Below are 24967 nucleotides of genomic sequence, written 5' to 3'. Positions count from 1 at the left end.
AAATTAATTATATATATTTATTAAATATATTAAATTTTATAAAATATTTAATATTAAATGTAATATATTTCATATTAAATACATTAAACTTAATATATTAAAGCTTTCAGAGCTGGACTGCAGGTTGACGCGGGGTAACTCCCACTATGCTCAAGCAACCTTAGAGCTCCTTTATTTCTGTGACTTAATTATATCCTTGAGGGTGAAGACACCCAATTCTCCTCCACTTTAATGGCCTTTTTGCAGTCAAAGCTGGCAACCCGGACAGGAACTCTGAATGCTGTAAAAGGGAAATAAGTGTTTGCCCAGCAAAGCTCCAAGCTGATAACGTTACTGCGCAGGCACAACTGAAACTCGTGTGGGGGCAGGAAAAAAAAACGTATCCGAGCAGCAGTGACAAGTAAATAAAAGTATCTCAACTACAGCAATAAAGGCAAAAATACGGTATTAAATCTGCCCAAAAAGTCAGAAAAGGAGCCTGGGGTGTTTGTACATTAAAAGTTTAATGATAAAAAGACACAGAGCTGCACAATTCCCGCTTTCTCTTCTTTCCAAGCGCAAAAGGCAGGATTTATCTCTTCGGCCAGCTGTGTCTGAATCCCCTAAACAGAGAAAGACTGGCGATTAGCAAACAGGAAAGCAAAACGCATTCAATGATCTTTATATATTAACGGCAGGTAAACCGACAGACAACGGGTACCGGGACTCAACCAAAACCGCAGCCTGGATGAGGGTCGCGGAGACGTTTATGATAAAGTCCAGCGGTTTTGCAGTGAAATGTAATTACTGGATAATATAAAACGAGCTGAGAGATCATCAGCTCTACGAATATTCTTATCCGTCACTCACCGATCTGATTTCCCGGGCATGAAGGACATGCTTCTGTTGCCTTTCGTCTGTTGAGTCTTCCGGTTAGAGCCCCTTTTCTGTACGGAGAAGACACAGCAAGCATTGGATTATGCGCAGAAGTCGTCGTTATCCTTCTACAAGTCGTACTTGGACCTGTGTGTTTTTTGTGTGTGTTTTGAACGCGTCATATTGCTGGGACATGTTTATAGCTAAGCCGGCTTTATTCACTACAGTTCACATGCTTGGGGTCACTTAGAAACTTCCTTGTTGTAAAAGAAAACCACCTTTTTTTCATTAAAATAACATGGAATGGATCAGGAATCCAGCGCAGACAGGGTTAATGTTGTAAATGACTATTGTAGCTGGAGATGGGCGATTTTTAATGGAATCTCTTCATAGGCGTACAGAGGCCCTTTATCACTCCCATCACTCCTGTGCTCCAATATCCCTTTATAACTCCCATCACTCCTGTGTTCCAATAGCACCCTTGTGTTTGCTGAGTTTAAGTTTCAAAGGCTAATTGGTGGTTAGAAAACCCTTTTACGATTATTGTTACAGCCAGAAATGTCAATGAAACCAGCTAAGTGACCCCAAACGTTTGAATGGTAGCACAAGCCTGAGAATCTGAACCATTTTACCCCTGATGACTGCATACTGAAAGTGGCAAAACGTGACTTTCCTTTCTCTGCGACAGGTATTGTTTTTTGAATTCGCATTTCAATTCAGATAACTTCCTAATAAAAACCGGGATCTAAATGCGACCGGGGAAAAATCATTTTCATTATGAAACTGGAAGATGATCTGCGGCACTTTCTTACCTTGCCCTGTTGCGGCTGCCTATTGGGGTCAAAATCAGACTCGCCCTTCACCTTACTGCTGCCTGTATATAGAGAAGGGGAGAGTATCAGCCACAGAACAAATCAGCTAAACATATCTGAATGGGTTATACAGAACGGGTGGGAGAAACACGAGGATCGCAGGTCTGGCACCGGGGCTTCCGTATTACCCCTCGCGGCGTCACACACCTGCAAACACCTTGAAGTCTGACTTGCTGTAGTCGAACGGAGTGAATGGGGCCGGAGCCGTTGGTTCCTTGGCCTCCTCTGTACGTTTCATGCGTTTCTTGTCCGGTTTCACCGTCTCCTCTCCCTGCTCGCTCGCCACGCGTTCTCTCTTCTTCTCTGCCTCCTCCTCCTGAAATTTAAAGATCTAAATCCCAATCTAGATACAGATATCAGCAGCCTCCGCCGATGGAGCTGATTGACAGGCAGATGTTGGCAAAACACACATCAGTTTCCCCATTTCTCACTTTATCTTTACTTACAAGAATTAGAAAGATCAGCCACGGAATTATACTTTGGGGTAAAACCGAAGGCAGGAGGGATTCATTTTCTTCCAGTTGTGACCCCAAACCAGGGGGCAATAATTGAGGTTCAAAGAGCTAAAAGAAAGTGGCTTCTCGCCCCTTGCCACATCATCAGCGGGTGAGGAATAGTAGCAGGTAGAAGTTGGGATACCGGTGTTGTTCTCGTGTGCTTTTATTAGGTAAATAATGAGCCTGAGAATATGCCTGCAGCACAACGGTCTCGGGCGGCACAGATATTACTAACAAATTGCGTGTTAATCCACAGAAGCTTCAGTTTATAGGGGCAGACGCACCTTATGTTCTCAAGGATCAGTAGGACACTAAGGATTAAATGTTGGTGGCAGGAAAAGCTTGCCCTTCTAGTCAATGTTTCACGTCAGAATCACGACAGCATCCAGTTTTAGGTTAAAAATCACAAAATTCGGCACTGACCTTTGCTTGTTCGCGCACTGATTTTAGATTTTCAGTCTTGGCTTTGAAATCCTGTTTCGCTTGCTCGCGGGCAGCTACGAGACACAAAGTGTTGGTTAAATGACGCGCGGTCCCCGAAATATTCACCCTGCGACAGGAATGTCTGAACCAGTCCCCAGACCCATACTCCACCAACCGTACCCATCCCACCCAACGATGGTTACCTCTTTCTTCGCGTTTCTTCTGCCTGGCTTCTTCTTTGGCTTTTGCCTCTTTTTCTTGTTGTGCCAGACTTACCAACTTCCATTGGTTACTGATCTAAAAACGGACACAAAAACGCCTTGGCTGTTAACCTGTACCGGACAGGGAGAGCTGGCCACCAAACCCCGAAAGATTTACTCACCTCGAACATTTTCGTATTGGGATCCAACTTGGCTGCTTGAGAGACGTGGGCCCCCCGATCCTCTGACGGCAGGAACTGAGGAGAGACGCGGTCATTAAAGGGTTGCTACAAATAAATGCCCCTGGGGGATGCCCCACATTCCGGGTTTTCCCAGCATCTTACCATTCGGAAGGGGTTCTTAAAGGACTCCAGGATACTCCTTGCCTTCTGTTGAGTAACTGACAAATTCTCTTCACCATCATCAGGATCCTATGCATGGAAGATCACGACACATAACTTGTACACGTCAGTCATTACAAGAACATTGAACAGAATTACTGCTGCTTTCTTTCCAAATATAACAATGTGAATCTTGAATTATAATAAAAATGTGTGAGCACTGACATACACATGGGATCTCTTCTAATGGTAGATTCAGAAGGATAAGAGATGACGTTCTGCAGTCATTTTTAAATGGCTTCCCCCAATTATGATAAGCGGAGTCCCAGAGGACACTCCTGACCCTGTTCACAGTCACCGTAATAAACTTACGCTGAATATCGAGATGCTGGCTCGAGCGAGTATTACTGTCCGATGAGGATGAACAGGGGTAGGTGGATCTTCATCTGAAAACAAGGTCCCAGGTGCCGTCTGCAGGTCTGTTTAAGGGAAAAAGTTCTTTATCTGCTATTAACCATGCTTAACGTATCGTTTCGTCTTAGTCGGTCAGTTCTACTTTTGTCAGACCCTTCGACTATATGGACTGTAAGAAGTGATGAATAAACTGTTGACGCTATATACACAAAACATGGTTCCCTCTCATTTAGTTTGAGGACAAAGTTGGGTAAAAATGTGGGATACCTGTGTAGCCCCCAAAAAGTTGAGCAACCAAATTCTCAAAGAAAGGCATTCTAGAATATAGGAAATACTCCGTGTTCCAACAGAGATACATAAACCCAATAGGATGGGAACAAACAGAATGCGATCAAAGCCTAAAGAACCCGAACATAACTACTTTTAATTAAGGCAAACGTGGACACAAAGTAACAGCTGACATTGTACGGTAAATTCCGGTCAAGTAACGGAGAGCCGAATTACACGCATGCTGCTAATAGAATGGAATTATTTGTTGTTAAGATGTCATATGTCGTGTTGGATGAACCATAACCTTATCTGTCAAAGAACCCGAGGAAAGTTTTTTGTGGAGAAGGACTTGACCCACCCCTGATTTTGGACAAATTTCCCAGAGATTTGCAGTAAAACGTCTTCCGTTACCTGTCCCTGTAGCGAAATCTCCCGCAGGGTGGGACGATGTATCATGGAGCCCAAAGAGTTCATTCTCTAGATTCTGAGTGGCAGAGGACGAGAGTTATCATTAGTCGGGGATAACCATGAGCGGAAAACACTCACTCAGGCGCGTCGGCCATACCTCGGGGTTGGGCATCGGTCCTTTCTTCCTCACACTGCTGACTTCTGACTGTTAGGAACCAAAAACAGAAAAGATGTGAATTTAGATTCTGTGATCTGATATTCCAAACGTCTTACGCAAGAGATGTACCGTATTTGCTCGATTATAAGACGACCCTGATTATAAGACGACCCCCCAAAATCTGAATATTAACTTAGGAAAAAAAGAAAAAGCCTGAATATAAGACGACCCCAAAGGAAAAAAGTTTTACCAGTAAATGTTAATTCATGTAAACTATTTTTTTTAATAAAAGCTATGATTGAGAAAAAGATTTTTTTTGTTTTTATTTCTTGTATTTTCCAACCTGTCCCCCAGTTACGCACATCTGCCCCCAGGCTTGCCACTCCAATATGGCACTGTGGCCCATGATATGCCTTTTAACCCTCTATATGCCACTGTGCCCCATGGTATGCCTTTTGACCCCCTATGTGCCACTCTGCCTCCAGAAATGCCTTATACCCCTATATCCCATTCTGGCATTTAGGGGGTTAAAATGCATATTATGGGGCAGAGTGGCATATAGGGAGGTATAAGGCATTTCAGGAGGCAGAGTGACATTATGGGAGTTAAAAGGCATTGTATAGAGCACTCTGCCTCCAGAAATGCCTTATACCCCTATATGCCACTCTGCCATTTAGGGGGTTAAAAGGCATATTATGGGGCAGAGTGGCATATAGGGAGGTATAAGGCATTTCAGGAGGCAGAGTGCTCTATTAAATGCCCCCTTAACGCCACTCCAGAAATGCCCTATGCCCCCATTTAACACACACACACACCCTATACCCCCATTTAACTAACACACACACACACACACACACACACACACACACACACACTCTCTCTCTCTCTCTCTCCCCCCCTCTCTCACCCCCCTTCCCCCGCTCTCCCCCCTCTCTTACCGGTGCTTCCAGCCGGGGCAGCGGGTTGACGTCGCCTTCTGCTGCAGCCGGAAGGAGGTGTGGCTAGCAGCGGGGGTTTGTATGCGTCCGTCGCGTATACTTTCCCCGGCTGTCAGAGATCAAAGTTCCCCGCACCGGTGCCGCACCGGTGCGGGGAACTCTAATCTCTGACAGTCGGGGAAGGTCTATGCGACGGACGCAGACAACCCCCGCTGCTAGCCACACCTCCTTCCGGCTGCAGCGGACGTTGTCTACGCGGATCGCGTAGACGTCAACCCGCTGCCCCGGCAACGCAGTAGGAAGCAAGGAAGCACCGGTAAGTGTGTATGATGGGGGGGGGGGGTGAGACAGGAGGATCCAGGTCCCCTGCAGCAGTGCGGGGGATCTGGATCTTAGTCTCCTAATCAGACCTCTATTTGAGGTCTGATTAGAAGACGACCCCGATTAGAAGACGAGGGGTATTTTTCAGAGCATTTGCTCTGAAAAAAACCTCGTCTTATAATCGAGCAAATACGGTACATCCCCTTTCACAGACGTAATGTAAGGAAGCTTTACTTTACTGAGAGGGTGGTAGGTGAGTGGAACAGCCTCCCAGCAGAAGCAGTAGAGGGGAATACAGTGAGGGTATTAAACACGCATGGGATAGACATACGGCTCCTGAATCTAAGAATGAGATTAAAGACCAAGTGAGGTTTAAGGTCTTTGAAGTAATGACTGATTAGATGATTACTGGGTAGTGGCTGAGGACATCACAAACAATTGGTCTTTGAAACTTAAATGAAAACCCGTTCACAGGATCACTTCATTTCAAATAAAATAGAAACAAACTCACCTTCTGAAGAGGAGTCTCTCGCGCTTGCTGTATGAGGAGCGATAATTCATTGATTTGTTGTCGCACCAGCGGAGGTACCGGATTACAGCAGGCGATGATACCTTGCGGCTCCCTGAAAGAACGTGGAAAAAAACCAAAGATGCGTAAAGAGTAGTTTGCTCGAGAAAACCGATAAGAGTTGAACTTTTGTTTCCATTGTGAAACCACCTAAAAGACTTAATATTTTAATTCAGGGCCCGCTACAGATCACGCATTGCTATGGCTGAAGGGTAAACGCCTTGCAGGCACCATCACTTCTGGCTTAAAAGGACACTTACTTGGGTAACTCTTCGGCGATCTTTAGCAACATGTGGTTGGGCAGCACGTACCTGAAACATTACAGCACAGAGGAAAGAATTACGACCCGAGCATAACACAGACGTAGATAAATCTGCATTAAATACAAGGCGATGGACCAGAACCAGAACCCGCTCTGCAGGACCACTCACCCCAAACTCTCATCCTGCAGCCGAGCCACCTTATCCCTCCAGGCGTACAGAAGCCGGAAGGCGGCCAGCTGCTGTGCGTTCAGATGCTTCTTTTGCTTCTGATAGAGTTCCAGGTAAGAATCCTCGGTGAATATCGGTTTGATGAATTTCTGCATGAGAAAAAATAATAAGAACTCAGCCTACTTATTTTGTCTGGATATTGTATCTACAGAACTATGCCGTATTCATCCCAAACGATGGCTTTAGAAACAACTCAAACTTAGAGGAACGGTCCCATCGGTTATTTATCAGCAAGCAAAGGCACACAGCGGGCGACTGCGTAAATTAATGGCGCTATATAAATAAAATAATATTAATACAGGACTTTTCCCAATCAAGTAAAAGATGGCAGATTCAGCTCCTTTAAATTTCTAATGATTTTAGCCCTACAATTATGTATATTATTGCCTCGCAATTTCACTTAGAAGCACCCAATCACAATCTCCTGCTTTACAGCATTTCTTTACCGAACCCCCCCCCTCTGAGCTACAAATGCATGTTATTTTATAACACATTATTAGAAAGCTTTACCTTAAGACAGATGTCTTTACTCCTCTGCCAGATGAGCTGCAGGAGACCCTGTTGCCCGTTGGCCGCGTTCAGAAGATCCGTCCGCATTTTATCATAGATGTAGAGCAGGTAGTGGGTATCAGCTCGGGCGTACTGAATCATTTCCTCGGGTAACGGGCTGTAAATTGGATGCAGCTCATTAAAAGATAAATGAAATTAACTTGAAAAAAGGTGAAGAAAAGAACACATTCTGGGTAAGTACCGAATCCTCCAATCTGCAAGCTGAAACTTCTTGTCTGACTCTACATCGCAGTAGAGTCTGAGGAGGTGATCCAGGGAGTTCCTTCCGAGGTTTAGGGCGCGGGCGGCTTGATGGGTGTCAAACATGTTCACAATGTATAGGCCAAAATCCTTCTGAAGCCACTCGATGTCTGAGTCGGCTCCGTGGAGAACCTGAAGGCGAATCCAGATTATAACAAAACAGCCTTTCCTGTTCCCATAGTCCAGATTTACTATTTAGATCATTTGCAATTTAAGGACTTAGATAACAGACGATAAATGTATAGGCTGCCTTCATTGGTTACAGCATACTGGGTCTAGTTTAAAGGTTTTATGGTTTCTAGGTTTACATACAGCGTGTTGGACGCTTGTGTAAAAATAGTAATGATTACTGACCTTGACAATGGCTGGATCCGTGAAGCTCTCATTCAGGACGTACATGTCACTGCGCAATTCGAGGACATCGATGATATAGTCATCGGTCCGGGTCGAAACCTGCATAAGGCACGTAAGACCCAGGAAGCTTCGGTAGGAATGATGCTGCAGGCAAAACCGAAAGTCATAATTAAAGTTTAAAAAAAAAAACGCATGTTCGTTTATCTCAGCTATTAACAAGCACAAGTGGAACAGACCTCCAGATCCACAGCAAACTCAGAACACTTTAGTAGCTCTTCGTTTAATTTCACCAGTTCATCCAGTGTTGTCACAAAGTGACAGGCGACATCTTGCATCGGCAGGAAAGGCTGCAGGGAAATAAACAGCAGTCAGAACAGCGCAGACGGCAAAAACCCTCAATAACCATCTCCGGCCTCTCGCAGACGGCAAAAGCCCTCAATAACAGTCTCCGGCCTCTCGCAGACGGCAAAAGCCCTCAATAACCGTCTCCGGCCTCTCGCAGACGTACCTTCATCTCTGGTTTCTCCAGCAAGGACTCCATGGGTTCAAAGTGATCTAATTCATACTTATAGGGGTGACAGAACCTGGGAATAAAATACGGATAGAGCACTTTGAAAGAAGTCACTTCCAAACATGGAGACAAATAAAGAAACCAGTGAGGCGAACACAGAAAGAGGTATTTACATGGATCGAAAGAAAAACAACCCGTGATAACAGAACCTGGTAAAACTTCGGTGAGTAAAGTTGAAGCGTAAAGGCGTTACGGGTTACAGAAATTCCCACCTGTACTCGAAAAAGAATTCATTCTATTTAAACACAAGGCATTCTTTAACAGGCGACTCTACAGCCAAATCGCTTTCCTTGTTTTTATATAAAAGACGTGTTTAATATTCCCAAGTAGAGCTGTTAATGCTTCTACCAAATGACAGGTATTCCTGCTGTCTTACTCAGAGTCACCCTGTGGATGACTCGTGGGTCATTCTCCGCACGTGGCTGGCACCGCGGACGAGTTGTGCAGAACGACATAACTTACAATGTAACGTACTTCACATATACTATGAATGATTTAACCCCTTAAGGACAATAGGGGTTTTTACTCGTAGTATATTGTGGGACAATGGCTATTTTAACATTTTTCGGTGTTCCTGTTTAGCTGTGATTTTCTTCTTTCTCATTTCATGCTCCCACACATATTATATATTGTTTTTTTCAGGACAAACAGGGCTTTCTTTAGATACCATTAATTTTATCATATCATCTAATTTACTATAAAAAAAATGATAAAATATGGGGATTTTTTGTTAAAAAATTACTTTTTCTCACTTTTTAAACAAAAAACTTTTACTCATCTGCAAAAACGAATGAAAAAAACTGCTAAATAGATTCTACTATTTGTCCTGAGTTTAGAAATACCCAATGTTTTTATGTTTTTTTGCTTTTTTCTGCACGTTATGGGGCAATAAGTACAGGTAGCGTTTTGCTATTTCAAAACCTTTTTTTCCAAATCTGGTAATTCTTCCCCCCATGTGCCATTTCGGGTATCTTTGAAGCCGGCCAATGCAATTTACCCCATCAAGTCATATATTTTTAAAAACTAGACACCCCAAGGTATTTCACATGCTGGTAATTTAACCCTTTCCATGCACTAATTTTACCACCAGCCTTTGTGAAACTTTATGGTAGTAAATTTTTTTGTATTTTTTTCCACACACGTTGTACTTCAGGTATAAATTTATCGCTCCTGGTATATGTCCGTGTCAAACAACACCCCAATATGTGTTCAGTAACATCTCCTGAGCGCAGTGATACCCCACATGCATGGGTTTGTTGGGTTATTTGGGAGGTAAAAGGCCGCCTTTGTGAGGTGTGTATTTTTTGGCCATTTAGACATCTGATCCTACTGCCCCCATGTCCCATATTTGGGACACCTTTGAACCCGGCCAATTCAATTTATCCCATCCACTCATGCATTTTTTAATACGAGACAGCCTATGGGCATTTGTAATGCCAATATTTTAACTCTTTCCATGCTGGAATTTTTGTAAAGATAAAGAATTTTAGGACTTGCTTATTAATTTTTTTTTTTTTTTTTTTGGTGACAGTGGGGATTTTTATATGTTACCATATTATTTTTATTTTTTTAAACATTTTTTTTTACATTTTTTTAATTTTTTTTTATTTTTTTTTTTTTACTAATCACTCATTAGTGAGCTGGGCTCCATTGACCTTGCATGGTTGGATGCAGTACCTGCATTCAACCTGCAGGAGGAGCTCGAGAGTTCACAAGAGGGTCTGGATAGACCCTCTGAACTCAGATCTATTGTTCATGCCATCCTGTGAATGACGGCAACGTCATTTACAGGATGGCACTTGTGGTTGCTCTTCGGAGCAATCACAAGGTGATCGGGGGTCGGGGGCTAGTGTTGCTGATATGCCTCGATATCGAGGCATATCAGTAACACCATTTATGCTTAGGAAGCGATTCAGATCGCTTCCTAAGCTGTTTTAGCCGGGGCGCCGCCGCGATCTTTCATGATCGGTGCGGCGGCGGCCATTTTTCTTCCGGGGAGGGCTGCCGAGGGCTGCCCTCCCCGGATCCACGGTCAGCCTCACTTGGGAGGCTTCCGTGGATGCTGCAAAGCCGCCGATCGCGGCGAAAACGCCGCGATCGCGGCGATGCAGCTGTTTAACGGCAGCCCGTACATGTACGGGCATTGTCGTTAACCCGTTGCACGACAACCCCGTACATGTACGTGGATTGTCGTTAAGGGGTTAAAAGCTTCCAAACAACAATCCTGTTCATAGGACAGGGCTCAATGATTGTAGACACGATGTTAAGATTAAGACGCTTACATGTCCTCCTCGCTCTGCTGCATCCTCTGCTGGTGGATAAAATCAGCCAGCGCTGCCGGCACATCCAGGTCTTCAGGACGCTGTCTTTCCCGTCGGTTTTTCAGAGCTGAGAAATTAAATTGTTATGGAAAGATTTTTAACTGAAGTCTGATGCAGAAATCTTTAAAGACTCCGCAGCCGTCCTGTATGATGTAACTAGTAACTCTAGCAGCACCATACAGAGTTCCGATTGAAGCGCCAACTCAACTCACCGTCGGGCAGGGGCCGCTGGGCATTGGGCTTCACAAACAGTTTTGGAACGAAAGGTGTGTTGGAGTTATCAATCTTTTCCTTGAACTTCAGCTGCGGTCGCAGAATGTTCTTGGCATGCAGCAGGCGGAAGGTTTCAGCTTTTCCCTTTTTATTTAACTCATTGCCCTACGGCGAAAATAAGGGGAAAAAATGTAATCAATGAACCAAGTGTTTTAAGTTAAATAGGATCTGCTAGGGCTGCACCCGACAAGACCAATTCTGAAACCTTCCCCTGCGGAGTTCTACCAAGACCCTTCAATGTTCACTTACCTTCCGATTCCAACTGGATATAATGGTTTTCGGAGCTTGGAGACCAGCAGGGAGGATGGGCTGCTGGGTTCGGTTGACCCCAGAAACCTCGTCAAGCAGTATCCCCTGAAACAATACAAAGCTCATTTCTGGGAACAAAAAGTTGGTCTTTCGGGGGGGGGGGGCGGTATTAACTTCTCTAAAGCTGAATTAGGTGCTAATACACATATAATTAACAGGTCATACTTTAGACATTCCTCTTTCCTCATCTACTTTACAGGCTGTCATAAAAAAGTTAGATTTGACAAGATATAGGATTTTGGGAAAAGTGACAGATCTGCTTAAAAGAGAGAAAATTATCAATATTTAAGTTAGCGACATTCACTCACAAGTGGTTAAACCAGGACTATTCTCACTTTAGGCGACGTTAACAATTCCGCATTTTACATGTAAATACTCACCACTTTTTCAAGAACCGCATCGTTGGCATCAACCAGCAGATCAAACTTATCTTCCAGCTCGGTGACTGTGCTGCGATCCCGGATTTGACTGCGGCAGCCGTGGTATTGCATTATCCGACCCATGCTACGGGGAGTAAGAGGTGGGTTTAACGCGTCCCCTAATTACTGCCACAAGAAAGATAATACTCCCTCTTTTCACCCCTCCTATTGTTTCAATTACCAATATCATGCCTTTAGATTGTAAGACCAGCGGCCCTCATAAGCCCACCACTCCTGCCAGGAATGTATGAAAGTACCAGAAGTCCCCGACCCCTGCGGTGTCTGTACGCGTTAACGTATATTTGTTATGTTCGTGGTAACCACCCCATTTAAATTGTACAGCGCTGCGTAATTCGTGGGCACCGGAACTCACCATTGCAGCAGACGGTCTCCCTGCGTTTCACAGAAGGCACGAAATCCCGGAAAACTGCGGTAAAAGTCATATTCGTCACCAGATTGCGGCAGGCCGGTAGACGACTTGGTTGCTGCCACGACGGTCCCGAGGGCATACTATCGATACAGAAGAAAGACTGCTGTGAGAACGCAACAGAGAACAATTCTAGATATATCCCTCACGGACTTGCATCACGGCTTATTAAAGATCCACGAGGACCAAAACGTTGCCCGTTTTATGCGTCATTTTACCGAGCGATCAATATACCATATCGGGGCGAGTCCCGGGATCCCTCGCATGCTTATACAGGAGTATCACGCGCAGTCTGCCGAGGTTCCCGCTATTATACACGTTTTATTATATATCGTTAACGAGTCAGTATATGAAATAAAAGGCACACATCGATCACTATCAGCACGTACTGTAACGTATACGATCCTTTATTCTCTATAATCATGGTGATTGTTTTTCTTGTGTTATTTACATCCGAGAGGCCCAAACGGACCGGCACCAGACAGAGAATGGCACCGACCCCCTAACACTTCCAAAAACAGCCAATCTAATTTATACAGCCTTTTCCTGCTGTTTCTATACAGATTATGGGGGCTTTTAGGGCTGTAGAGCCCTGCGACCCCCTCATACCCAGCAAACATTCTGGGTTTCCTAGAGAAGAGGGGCATCAGGGATTTAGGGCCCAAGGGGCACTTGGGAGGTACGCACCCCCGGGGGGGGGCAGGTAACAGGACAGTTACCTTCACGAACGTGTCGGTATCGGGGAAGCCGGGGACGGGCTCGGTTGGGGCCCGTGGGGTCTCCTCACACGCCTCAGGGCTCTCCGATCCCACCACACTCCGCACGCCTGTACCGGGCGCCGCCATCTTGCCCGGGGTACTGCCTGCGTCAGCACGCGCGCGCCCGCACGCGCAGCTAAATGACGTCAGACAGGAAGGTGGTCCGCGCTCGTGGCCGCAGCGCTGGTTCCCGAAAGGCAAACGCTGACACCGTAGAGACCCCACCGCTGCCAGCCAACTCAAGCCTGTCTGCGAGTGATCAGATAGGAAGCTAATGGACATCCTGGCGCTGAGCATCATGGGAATGATTGTACGGGAACCGCATGCCCCTTCCGGCTGGGCTTCATAACATTGGCACTGACATGTGGGGCAGCAGGGAATGCAGTGTCCCTGAATCAGGGGGAGATCTGCTTGCACCCGCAGACCTGGTTCTCTTCTCTCAGCGAATAAGCCCAGCATATCACTTACCTAATAACTTGTTTTACACCGGGACATCAGTGTGTGTGATGTCACATGGGCTGCAGAGTGATGTCATGGTGCTCTTCACTCATTTTATGGGGACGGTGCGTTCCAACCACAGCCCCCCATCTACTCCCCTTTTCGGTACTCACGGTACCCGGTTTGTCATCCCAATTAACAAGTACCGGTAATTTGACAGCGCACGTGCGTGGTTGGCAAGGCTGTCTCGCCAAATACCAGCCTGTTGGCAGCAATACAGGAGCTCTTGACACATACATACGTATTTAGCATGAGCATTTTTGTTACATTTACCCGAATACCAGCATCTAAAAGTAATGCTCTGGATCCAAAAAGCTGCATGAATTATTTTCAATCTATTCCATAGATATCAGGTTCATCTTACACCGGCGCGGCCCCCTAATTTCTCACTTTCCGAGGCAGACCTAGATGGCAAATAGTATTAAAAGCTCAATTCCTGCCCACTGTTATGATGAGTAAATGATGACATTAATTGGGTGCCACAAAGTAAAAAAAAAAAAATCTGATAAATATTTTCTGCTATGCTTCTGCTAAAACAATATGAAGAATAAACATTCCAGAATACTTTACGCCTGATACCAAATTCCCATTTCACGTGGAGGCAAGGAACGAGGCCGCTACTCCATCCCTTTGTTTATGGTTTTTATTCTACAAGGACCGGGTGCTGCACGGTTGAAATCCCGAAAAATAAATTGGGCTTCACTAATTTAAAGTTACGTCTTCTGCCCCCCCCCCGGCGCCTCGGATGAAAGGCTTGTAAAGGGGCTGATATTCCCTGTTGAAGAATTACAGCATTTGCATCATTTTAACCCAAACTCTGTGATTTATTATGTTTTTAGGGTACGTCATTTCTAAGGCAGGATTCTAGAAAAACAAATAGCCGATTCCTTAAGGTTTTTGTCCCCCTCCTCTTCCGATAGTTCGTGGCACCGACCATATGTTATAAACATCATTTACGTAAACATCCCTTTTTCCTTCGGTCCTTACGAGGAACCCAACGCGTCTTAAAAAAAATAAATAAACCAACGCAAAGCCGGGATTATCAATGACCTGAAAGTGATCGACAAACATGCGGTTAATTGGATAAGAGAATTTAATTTATTACACATTTTATCAAATTTTTGGACACAAATCGAATACGAAAAGTCAAAATAATAATAAAGAGGAGGGGGGGATAGGAAAAAAAATACTTTCAATATATTATGACGCGGCAAATCCTTCGTAAGATCCGGATCTGGAGGAATACGCCAAGTAATCGCATTTTCTATATATATTTACATAGCAATTCTTCATAGATTTTAACCCTTTCAGTGTGAACTCAACGCACACCCATTCCTTTAATCCTTTTGTTACAATAAATGGCTTATTCGCTGTTATTTATGAAGATTTGCCATGCTGCTCACCGTGAGAAATTCATTGCTACGTTAAGAGGGATTATCTCCAGAATAATTATCAGCGTTATTATTTTATAATCTGGGTTAGGGTACGATCTGCTCTATGCAGGTTCGGATACTTCTGACTGCCCTCGTCAGCGATAGACCCCGGTACTAAAGCCGGCCGTGCTGTGCATGCTGAGGCTCAATGTTTAAGGCTAGTGGGGTTTGAAATGTTACCCTGTATTTCCAGATATCTAGGACCTCAAGGACCCCAGCGTAATATCATGAATAGTCTACGAACCCGTGAGCGACGCGTAATTGTCAGTTTTATGGAAAGTACAAAAACGGACAAAATAAAACGCTGTTTTTTGAATGTTGCCCGTCGGTAATTTGCTGATCTGTGGGAATAAGGAATTATAAACTCACAACCCTCTCATTAAATCTTTCTGCAGGCTTAATTTGCTTTACGGTGTAACGTAAGGTGTCTCTGACATCAGACGTTGGAGTCTGCGGAATTCTGGGTGTCTGAAAATGTTCCCAGATGAAGGGTTCCACCGGGCAGCATCTAATTGTGGTGTTTCATGTAATATCCGCATTTTTTGGATGAATACAGCCAGTTCATACATATCTGCCGCTTCCACTGGTCACGTGACATTACATCATACCTATATAGAGAGTTTTTTTTTACTGTGTAGGATAGAGAGAATGCTGCTGGCAGAATTGTATAGATAAAGAGGTGAATTTTTTTCTAATTTCTTCGCTCTATCGCCATGGAGACCCATATGCAACACGTAATTTGCATGCCAGGCTGCACAGTAACGATCATCATGAAAACGAATCATTGGTTGTGCTCTATAAAACATTTTAGACTCAAGCAGAGGTTCCTTCTGTTTACTAGATCATCGTCACGTCCGCTCAACTCTGTTCTTCAATTCAGGGACATCTCGGATTTTTTTTTTTTTTTAATCGTTTTAATCATTTACGGGTGAAAAAAAAAAAAGACTGTTTATACAAACCCAGTCTGTATCACGTGTACATTTTGTTACCGGCCATTATAGTCCATTACAGCGAAGTGACCCAAACATGATCGATTCTTTCTTTTTCTTGATAAGGAAGGCGGGGAGCCGGTGTCACCCTCTCTTAATTTTGCGGCTGTCAGAAGACGCGAGGATCCGTGTCTCGCGGGCGATCCGTCCACCCGTCATCCTACGCATTCGGAGCATGATTAAAGTTACAGAGGACGATAACGTATGTATAGATATATACACAAACCCAAGGTATCACAGGTTAACGCAGGGCTGCGGTGCGACTTTAAACTCTCCCTCCCGTCCAGGGATAAACACTGCAGTCAAACACATATTTTGGGGCAGAAGTTGCTTGAACTGTATTTGAAGACAAATCCGCTGCCTTGTAGGAACGGTGCTGAGGTTCATACTCATTCCTTCCTACCAGAAAGGACACCTGCGTGGGGGAAAAAACACCATTAAGGAGGTGACGGCCCTTTCGCGTACCCCATATTTCGATCTTTGTTCATTATTAAAACAAAGGCGATTGTTAAGCGTCGCTACGTCTTTGCAGCCACCGATTGTTCCGCAGAGCAGCCGGTGTATAAGGGGTTAATCCAGATCTGCACACCGCCGACCCGTCTCAGATTTGGAAGGGGACTTACCACCCGATGTAACACTGGCACAGGTTTTCATGGGACGTGGCTTGTTTAATCAGTAGTTCCACCTGAGTGGCCACATCTAGAGTGTCTTCATGAGAAAAGTCTCGACCTAAAGAAAAAAAATGTATCAAAAGAAGGCTGAATAAACCTAGCTTTATTATTATTAATATATTATTATTATAACGTTATTTATTGGTACTGTTTTATTATTATTTGTTAAGGTTACACATGCAATGCCAACGGTTCATACCAATCCTGCCCTCGCCAAATCATCACACAGTAACTAATAAGATCGGCATCCTCGGATACGCAGCCGAACAGAGTTTAGTACTTTATAGAAAGTAACATGATCGTACCTGTTAGCTTATCTCGGACCCTGTTAATGATCTGGATAGCTTTCTTATTCAAAGCTTCCGGCTGCACCAGACCGTCACCTACTGCAAGGCAAGGAGAAAGTGGAAAGAAAATGAAAAAATGCAGTGAAATCCTCCCAACCGGGAACTCTCCGGAGTCTCCGGGTGAAGAGATGCTTCGTCGGGTCTCCGGGTCACTCTTCTACTATACTTCTATGGGGGGAGGGAAGCAGAGTTTGGCCAAACCCACTCCCCGCCCATTTAATGCTATCTGGGGCTAGCCCCACCCCTCCAACAGCAAACTGTGCCCCACATGTAGCCCCACCCTCGTGCATGGTTTGCCCCTCCTCCACAAAGCCGCTCACTTAAAAGAGAAGGAGCTCTGGGAAGTTCCCGGGTATGCTGATCATGCGCGTTATCAGGTTAGACGGCTGAACCACCAGAAATATCAGTCAACGCCATCTGATGTGTATTCTTTGGCTTCACGTAAAAAGCGTAAACGGACTTACTGAAGGTATGGATGGACTCGGGAACGGTACTTCCAGGCTTTTTATGGGCCGTTTCGCCCAGTTCCACCGTCTCCAGCATTTCTAAAATAACAAAAAAAAACAAAAAACCCACAACTAAGTAACAACATCAATAATAAAAGGGCAAAATGGTATAAAAAAAAAAGACATTTTCATTGTAAATAAATCCTGCGATAATATTTAAAGTCCTTTCCGTAACGGTATTCGATTTGGTGCAGAACTATGGAAATTCCATTCCGTATTAGACAGATTTCTGCGATGCGGTCATTATGTGATCCGAAACAGATGGTTTTAACTTTAAGGATTCAATTCATGCACCAACAAATTAAATTAGGAAAAGACCATATTTACAAATGGTAAGAAAGACAAAAAAATACCCCGATCCACTGCAAAAACCCTTCCCGCTAGGAAGGCAATTTGCGGTATTTGGGTTTGTATCAGCGGCCCTAATTATAAGGAGATTAATATAAATTCCAAAGGAAAAGAGAGGAAAAAAAAGATACTAACCCAGAGTGGACGTTTATTCCAAAGGAAGAGGAATGTTAGAGGAAGAGGTCGTTATTGAATGCTAGGGGGTCAGATGGAATGGAAGGAAGTTTTACTTTACTGAGAGGGTGGTAGATAAATGGAACAACCTCCCAGCAGAAGTGGTAGAGGGTAATACAGTGAGGGTATTAAACATGCATGGGATAGACATACGGCTCCTGAATCTAAGACGAGACCAACGACTGATTAAGGTTTGAGTCTTTACAGCAGGAGAAACGGAAATTCTTTGTTTCTAGACAAAATGCTTTTTTTTTTTTTTTTTTTTAATTACACACTTTTTTGCCAACAGATAAATGTTGTATTTATATGGTAAAGAACCCAGTTTTGTCTCTTTCTTCCCCAGTAAGTGGCATTCTAACCTCAGACGAGGGGCGACGCGCTGTGCCGGTAACCTGCAGGTATGCGCTCGCTACGTAATGTTTATGGGCTCCGGTGACATAACGTCTGTGTTTGTTTAGCCGGGTTTTCGGCTGACTCTAGGAGACGCGCACCTTGGGACGTTAAGCAATGTAAACACCCAGCTCCAAACGGTGCCTGCGATGTAATCGTTACCATCTGGCTTATTGAGAGATTTGTTACATTCTGAATCTTCCGACGTTACACTCGGAATTCTCTCGGGCCAACAGAGAGACGACGCGCCCGGCGACCTGATTTACGGCGTCTTGATGAGGACCCGCGGCTTACATCTACTTCACGGGTTTACATATCAAGTGAATATATACGGACAAGATGTCCTAGCCCTCTATACTAGCAAGAGCAGCCATATTCACTAATTGTCGCCAATACCCCCTTCCTGATTCGTTACGGCTCCTCTTTGGTAGAAGGAGACAGAAGGGGAAGGTACATGCGGCGGGGGCATAGGAGTCATTCCCTATGCCGGTTTTATCTCTGACCGCCACGGAAGTCGGCTCTGTCGTGTTAAATAGTCTCTAACTCTTCAATCAAATCATTAAAACAATTATGCTAAAATAAAATAAATAAAAAGCTCCAAAGGACATCATCATCATCTGGAAGGAGCCTTTGGTTTCAGGCGATTAATCTAAATTAAGGGCCAGTTTAAAGGAAAAGAAATCCCAATTGTAATTATCCGGTTAAAAAAAAAGATTTCCTCTGGTTATGATGTAACCGGGTGTTAGATTTCAAGCTGCCGTCTTTATTTTTTTCCGCCCCGCTGCATCCGCAGCTCCCGGACCGAGCCTTTCATAAAGTCATGCCAAGCTACAACCACAGCAACGCCGGCGCGCACGCTCACCAACGCAACTACAAACTGATTCGCATACCAGGGTTAGAATTTATTATTATTATTATTATTGTTTTTACACGATTAAGGGGTTAATGAAGTTTAGAACGCTTAAGGACGATGGAACGTTCCGAGCTGAACTCACCCACAGACTGTCCGGCCGAGTAGGAGTCTGTCCGCGTGCGAGAACGTTTGTTGGCTTTTATATTGGCTGTAAAAAGATTATTAGTGGAGATGATGAGGAGATGCTACTTTTGGACTTATACAAAAGCACAGACGCTTTGTGATGTCACAAGACATTCAGTATGAAGTCATGGGGGACGGACCGAGATGGCTCACCTGTTAAAGTGTGTCCTGAAATAATTAACAATACATTTGCTGGGCCGGTGAAGTTGTGACGTATACCGTAGTCATTTAACCTTTTATTTACGTTTCACGTCTCGTTGGAAGCCGATGCACCGGCCTTTAAAGAGAGGGACTTTTTGTTTGGTAGGGCTTATAATGTCTAAGAATGTTGGCAGGTATGGCTTAGAAATAAAATCTGATTAAGGCTTATATCAAGAGCCCATAGGATGATTCAAACTTTTATTTCTTCATCTTTCGAACGTTCTCACAATAAATAAAAGGAGATCTTGTCGAGCTGTTAAAATAGTTAATCGTCTCAAGAGCTCAAGATCCAAAAAATCGATCATAAAAGAGGCCATAACGGATAAACAGGCGGCCCGCAAGAGCAAAGCCCTCATCTCCTCCTCTACCAGTATGTGTTTGCGATGTCATTTTAAAACGGTCAGTTATTTTCGCTGTCCCCTGTTGTACAGCGCTATGGAATCTGCTGGCGCTATATATAAATACATTTAATATAATGTAATAAATGGACAGAGGAATCGACAACATTCACAAGTTCAATTGGATTCTGAATTCGGTTCTTTAAGAGACTAAACTACAACCACCAAGATCTGAGAGCAAGAACACCGGGCTCTGCGGTTAGAAAGAAAAGTTACGTTTGGAGGAAAGAAAAGTTACGTTTGAAGCATCTCTCAGGTTTCAGGGGTGAATATTATTTAGTGTACAATGCAAAGTTTCGGATACAATGTCTCTTTCGCTCTGTCTCTCCCTGTTACTGCAGCGAGCCATGAGAGTGCTGCCCCCCCGGTAACTCTTCCGATATATAACCTAGTTACACCTTAAACTACGGGCTTTACGAGAGGCTGGCTATACAAATCCCTTTAGTTTGAGGCGGTAGGGACTCCTATTACACCTCAACCCGAGCCTCACAACAGAGAACGGCGTGAGAAGCCACGTGCCCGGAGTCCAAGACAAGAAGCCGAGAGCTGTGAATCAAAAAGTTCTCCTGAAGAATAGACTGGGCTTTCATGTCAGCCAAACATATATTATTTTACCAAAACAGACCCTTTTAATCTACAGTCTTAGTAAATTCAGGTGAATTAAAACAAACGGGGATCTTTTATAAAGAGCCATTTTGGTGCAAAGTGCTAAATGTGGAGCAATCACCATAGCAACCAATACAGTGTTCCTGCACCCCTATACTGTTATAATTGATCTGTTCTCTTGTTGGCGGGCCGTTGCCGAGGGGTGTAATGTATGGGTTTGTTCACCGGTGTTCTGGTGTTGCGTGTGTGATCTAGAACCCTGTTCTCTCGGGAGGTGTTCTAGCTTCTACTCACTGTCCATCAGCCTCCAGTTGAGCAGCGGGTCGTACACAAAGGCCTCCAGCACGGCCATGACGCTGTCCTTGTGTTCCCGTAACACCTCCATCACGGTATGGCACGTGATCCGGTAATTTCCATCGAGGCCAGTCACCTGTACGTGACAGAGACTGTGAGGTGAGGACTCTTACACGCGGGACGGACAGGGGAGCACGCACACACACGTGTACACACGTGTACACACGTGTACACACGCTTACACGCGTACACACGCTCACCTCCATGGCGTTGGTCAGCATCCGCGTGAGGCGGAACGGGATCTTCTCCGGGAACTTCTCTCTGGTCATAGCCACCTGCAACGATGCGAATATTAAACCTTATAAAGAACCGGATCATCGGGCTCAAGGAGCGTAATACGGACCGGCCTCCGACACGGATCTTTTCCCATCTGATTTTTCTCTAGCGGCTCATCAAGCTGGGGGGCATCTGGGGCACACTCCTATCCCCCCTCCCCTCTCAGCCCTGAACTATATATATATATATATACATATATATATATATATATATATACACATATATACACACACACATATATATATATATATATAATATGCACAAAAAAAGCAGCCGATACGGAAGAAGCACCCAGGTGCATGATGGGAAACATGTCTGAACCAACAAGTGGACATTTATCATTAAATGTTATAACAAAAAAAGACAAGTATGGGATTTTAAGGATGCATGTGAGGCTCGAGTGCAGCGCTACAGATATGACGGTGCTATATATATATATATATATATATATATATAAACTCATTCGGATTTCTTTAATACAAGTTACAAGTTGTACGTCTCAGTGGCGAAGATAAATAACATATGGAACACTAGACACAGATCAGCGTTATGGATGATTAAATGTGTTGGAAATTGCAGTTTATGGAGCATTACACGATGGGGTGGAATAAACAACGGGCACTTGTCTATTTGCTTTGTTAGCGCTGACGAGCATCATCTGCTTTACTTTAAATGTTCTGAAAGCTTTGACGAGTGATTCATGCGAGTGACGTGCGCAGAACTCTAACGCTCTAATCGCATTAAACCCCATAAAAGTTTCATGCAGGAAAATGCAATCAGGAGTCGGATGGCCGAGGTCTCGTATTTCCAGGGCGTCCGATCGCTTTGACTTTAATGACATAACGGCCCGGCGGAAACTCCGTGGCCATTTGTGTCACACGCATGTCACAAAGCATGGAAACATTTCAGAAAATAAGATGTCACGCGTGTCGCCGCGCAAGCAGGTGGGGGCTGATGGTCCACTTTCAGAGGTGTCTTTGTGCTGATGGGGGTTACCCCAAACGGGTAACGAATTCTCACAGGGACCCAAATACAGAGCATAATTAATACAGAATATATAGAATTTTACATTTCTATTTTTCTTATGCACGATTACAATGATTTTACACAGAAATTGCTGTTATTTTTTCAAAGTTTCTGTATATTCATCCTTTACAGTTTTTCGAACGTCTAAAAGTACGTATTCACCATATAACGGTATTTCGTCATTGTGCAATCCTGCCACTTGGTGGCGACATAATACCAGTGTCATAGTAACGGGGCGATTCCGTGCATCCATCAGCACCCGGGACACACGGACCTTGCGCATGCGCTGCAGCAATAGCGCCTGTATGATTCATTTATTTACAAACGTGTTGTGACGCTGAACATGTCAGAGCAGCCAGACCCCAAATCCCCGCTTTAGCTAGGATTACAGGTACTGGTTGCTCTGGAAAGTTACAATTTGGTTGCCATACATGGCGTTTCTGCAGAAAATAAACAAGAAACAAATAATTCAGTCTACAAACAGAAAACTGAGACGCTTCCCATTCTATGATTACCTCGAAACAATCCCCAAAGTCTATATGCAGGATTTTTCCGCTCAGTCTGTCGAGCATCAGGTTAGACGGGTGTCTAAAAGAGAGAGAGAGGTTAGAAATATCGCAACTGGTGTACCACCTAAACCCTTCCCCGATTCATTTCTTACCAAGAACACTTGGTTCTCCAAAATATCCTTCCTTACCTGTCACCCAGACCCAGGATATAACCCACCATGGACATCACAGCCAAGGAACGGGTATAGTTTGTTCTTCTATCGAACCAAACCTAAAAAACAAAAGCACTGTTTTTTCTTTGGGGTCACTCAGCTGTTTTCAAGGAAAACAAGGACATTTCTGGCTGTAACATCATTACAAAAGGGTTTTCTAACCATCAATTAGCCTTTTAAACTTAAACTTGGATCAGCGAACACAACGTGCCATTGGAACACAGGAGTGATGGGAGTGATAAAGGGCCATTGGAACACAGGAGTGATGGGAGTGATAAAGGGCCATTGGGGTGACAGGAGTGATGGGAGTGATAAAAGGCCACTGGAACACGGGAGTGATGGGAGTGATAAAGGGCCATTGGAACACAGGAGGGATAGGAGTGATAAAGGGCCACTGGAACACAGGAGTGATGGGAGTGATAAAGGGCCATTGGAACACAGGAGTGATGGAAGTGATAAAGGGCCACTGGAACACAGGAGTGATGGGAGTGATAAAGGGCCATTGGAACACAGGAGTGATGGGAGTGATAAAGGGCCATTGGAACACAGGAGTGATGGGAGTGATAAAGGGCCATTGGAACACAGGAGTGATGGGAGTGATAAAGGGCCATTGGAACCCAGGAGTGATGGGAGTGATAAAGGGCCATTGGAACACAGGATGACCTTAATACAGTATTTCTTCCTGGCGGTCCAGCGTAATAACCGCTCTCACCTCTGAGCTTGGGCTTTTTAGCCACAGCAGTTTGGCCAAGTCGTCTCCGGCGGTGTTGTTTACCGCATGTTCAAACACTTCAACCTTCTGCAACAGGGTGAGGTGGTCGTAATCCGGAGCCATCTGCAACGGAGAGAGCGGACGGTCACCATTCTGTCACCGGAGCTAAACGGAGGAGCTGCCTGACCTCCCGCGCTTCTGCCTTACCCTCAGCATTATCCGATGCTCGATGTTCAGCAGGATTTTCTTCTTCTCCCGATAGTCTCGGATCAAGGCGTGCAGCGTGTCGCAGTGGGGCACCCATCCGATTAACCCCGAGTTGGTGGACAGAGGGATGACGGCGTATCTTTGGATACTGGGATGGGGAAAAAGAAAGCAAAAGAGGGACACAAATGTCACTTTTCATGGAAAAGCCATTGAATATCCCGCTATATGAACATATTGTATCATGCATCTCTCCCAAACTTGTAACAGTTGTAGCCGAAGCATAAAGTTCTGCTGAGTGCGATGCGTAAGCATGAATGTAACGTTCGCCTTCACCTAAGGTTTTTCCGCAGGGAAGCCGGGTCGTTGGCTAAGAGCGTGTTCACCAATCCGAAAAGCTGCATCACCCTCTCATCCTGACGCAGGTCCTCGTGCCCCTTCAACAGGAACATAAACTCGTGGCCGTTACTCCCTGTCGAGGTAAGAAGTAGATAAAGGTCGGCTGTCGGGGAGAGGAAAGCCACTTCCTACAAACCGTTGGCAGTTTGTCTTCTGTCAAGGAGCCGTACCCATTAAAGTCAGCTTGCGTGGTCTCTGTTTGGAAGTGATGACCTGCAGGGACGGGGCAATGGACTGGATGCGTATTATCGGTTGGTTGGGATCATACGTTCCTGGAACCGCCAACTCCAGGTCTCGGCACATGAGCAACTTGGGCGACACGTACTGCAGCTCCAAAGAGGTGAGCTAAAGAAAAACAATACGATCGGCAGATTAAGAAACACGTTAACCACGCGGACGGTCTCTAGAAACACGTTAACCACGCGGACGGTCTAGAAACACGTTAACCACGCGGACGGTCGAGGGGCAGAAAGTCTCCCTCTGTAACCCTCTCACCTGAGGCAGCTGTTTGGAGATGCGGCGGAAGACATGGTAATAAAGATCCCAGGCCTGAGTCAAGTCCTTCACGTTCCCGGACTTCATATATTTTCTACACCAATCCTGAGCCTCCATCAGGTCTCGGCCATACGCCTGCGAGGGACACCAAAGTAACGTTTACATCATTACAGAAAAGTGGGGCAT

General features: G+C 44.8%; 2 protein-coding genes across 6 annotated transcripts in view; both read right to left on the bottom strand.

Annotated features, from left to right (window-relative positions):
• Positions 1-484: 484 nt before the first annotated feature.
• Positions 485-13115, bottom strand: EXOSC10 (exosome component 10). Its single transcript, XM_053451816.1, has 25 exons — positions 12959-13115; positions 12186-12322; positions 11774-11897; positions 11334-11438; positions 11024-11189; positions 10773-10878; positions 8428-8503; positions 8156-8266; positions 7920-8063; positions 7507-7697; positions 7266-7422; positions 6696-6844; positions 6525-6575; positions 6208-6319; positions 4438-4485; positions 4284-4356; positions 3561-3667; positions 3192-3278; positions 3030-3104; positions 2851-2944; positions 2648-2721; positions 1875-2043; positions 1668-1729; positions 850-926; positions 485-602 (listed from the first exon to the last, which is right to left on the bottom strand). The coding sequence occupies exons 1-25, from the start codon at positions 13082-13084 to the stop codon at positions 572-574; spliced, it is 2652 nt and encodes an 883-aa protein (XP_053307791.1). The 5' UTR covers positions 13085-13115; the 3' UTR covers positions 485-571.
• Positions 13116-15820: 2705 nt separating this feature from the next.
• MTOR (mechanistic target of rapamycin kinase) overlaps positions 15821-24967 on the bottom strand; it is a 50036-nt gene continuing 40889 nt past the window's right edge. For 4 of the 5 annotated variants that reach the window (XM_053451810.1, XM_053451811.1, XM_053451812.1 and 1 more), the window contains 14 exons: positions 24782-24916; positions 24457-24631; positions 24224-24359; positions 23891-24038; positions 23684-23806; positions 22948-23030; positions 22766-22838; positions 21149-21223; positions 20889-21024; positions 19349-19414; positions 17400-17480; positions 16894-16974; positions 16541-16646; positions 15821-16332 (listed from right to left, as the gene is read on the bottom strand). In XM_053451810.1, the coding sequence (XP_053307785.1) occupies positions 16317-16332; positions 16541-16646; positions 16894-16974; positions 17400-17480; positions 19349-19414; positions 20889-21024; positions 21149-21223; positions 22766-22838; positions 22948-23030; positions 23684-23806; positions 23891-24038; positions 24224-24359; positions 24457-24631; positions 24782-24916 (1434 nt within the window). In that variant the 3' untranslated portion in view covers positions 15821-16316. The remainder of the gene's footprint in view (positions 16333-16540; positions 16647-16893; positions 16975-17399; positions 17481-19348; positions 19415-20888; positions 21025-21148; positions 21224-22765; positions 22839-22947; positions 23031-23683; positions 23807-23890; positions 24039-24223; positions 24360-24456; positions 24632-24781; positions 24917-24967) is intronic. The other variant, XM_053451814.1, reaches the window with a different exon arrangement.

This window comes from Spea bombifrons, chromosome 12 (assembly GCF_027358695.1).
Source record: "Spea bombifrons isolate aSpeBom1 chromosome 12, aSpeBom1.2.pri, whole genome shotgun sequence".
Taxonomy (NCBI): Eukaryota; Metazoa; Chordata; class Amphibia; order Anura; family Pelobatidae; genus Spea; species Spea bombifrons.
The sequence above is the reverse complement of the archived record's forward strand: the minus strand, read 5'-3'. Positions and strand labels throughout refer to the sequence as shown.

Coding starts and splice junctions, on each gene's coding strand:
- EXOSC10 (XM_053451816.1), bottom strand. CDS start 13,084: ATGGCGGCGCCCGGTACAGGCGTGCGGAGTGTGGTGGGATCGGAGAGC. Junction 12,323..12,958: donor ATACCGACACGTTCGTGAAG/GTAACTGTCCTG, acceptor CTGTATCGATAG/TATGCCCTCGGGACCGTCGT. Junction 8,504..10,772: donor CAGCAGAGCGAGGAGGACAT/GTAAGCGTCTTA, acceptor TTTTATTCCCAG/GTTCTGTCACCCCTATAAGT.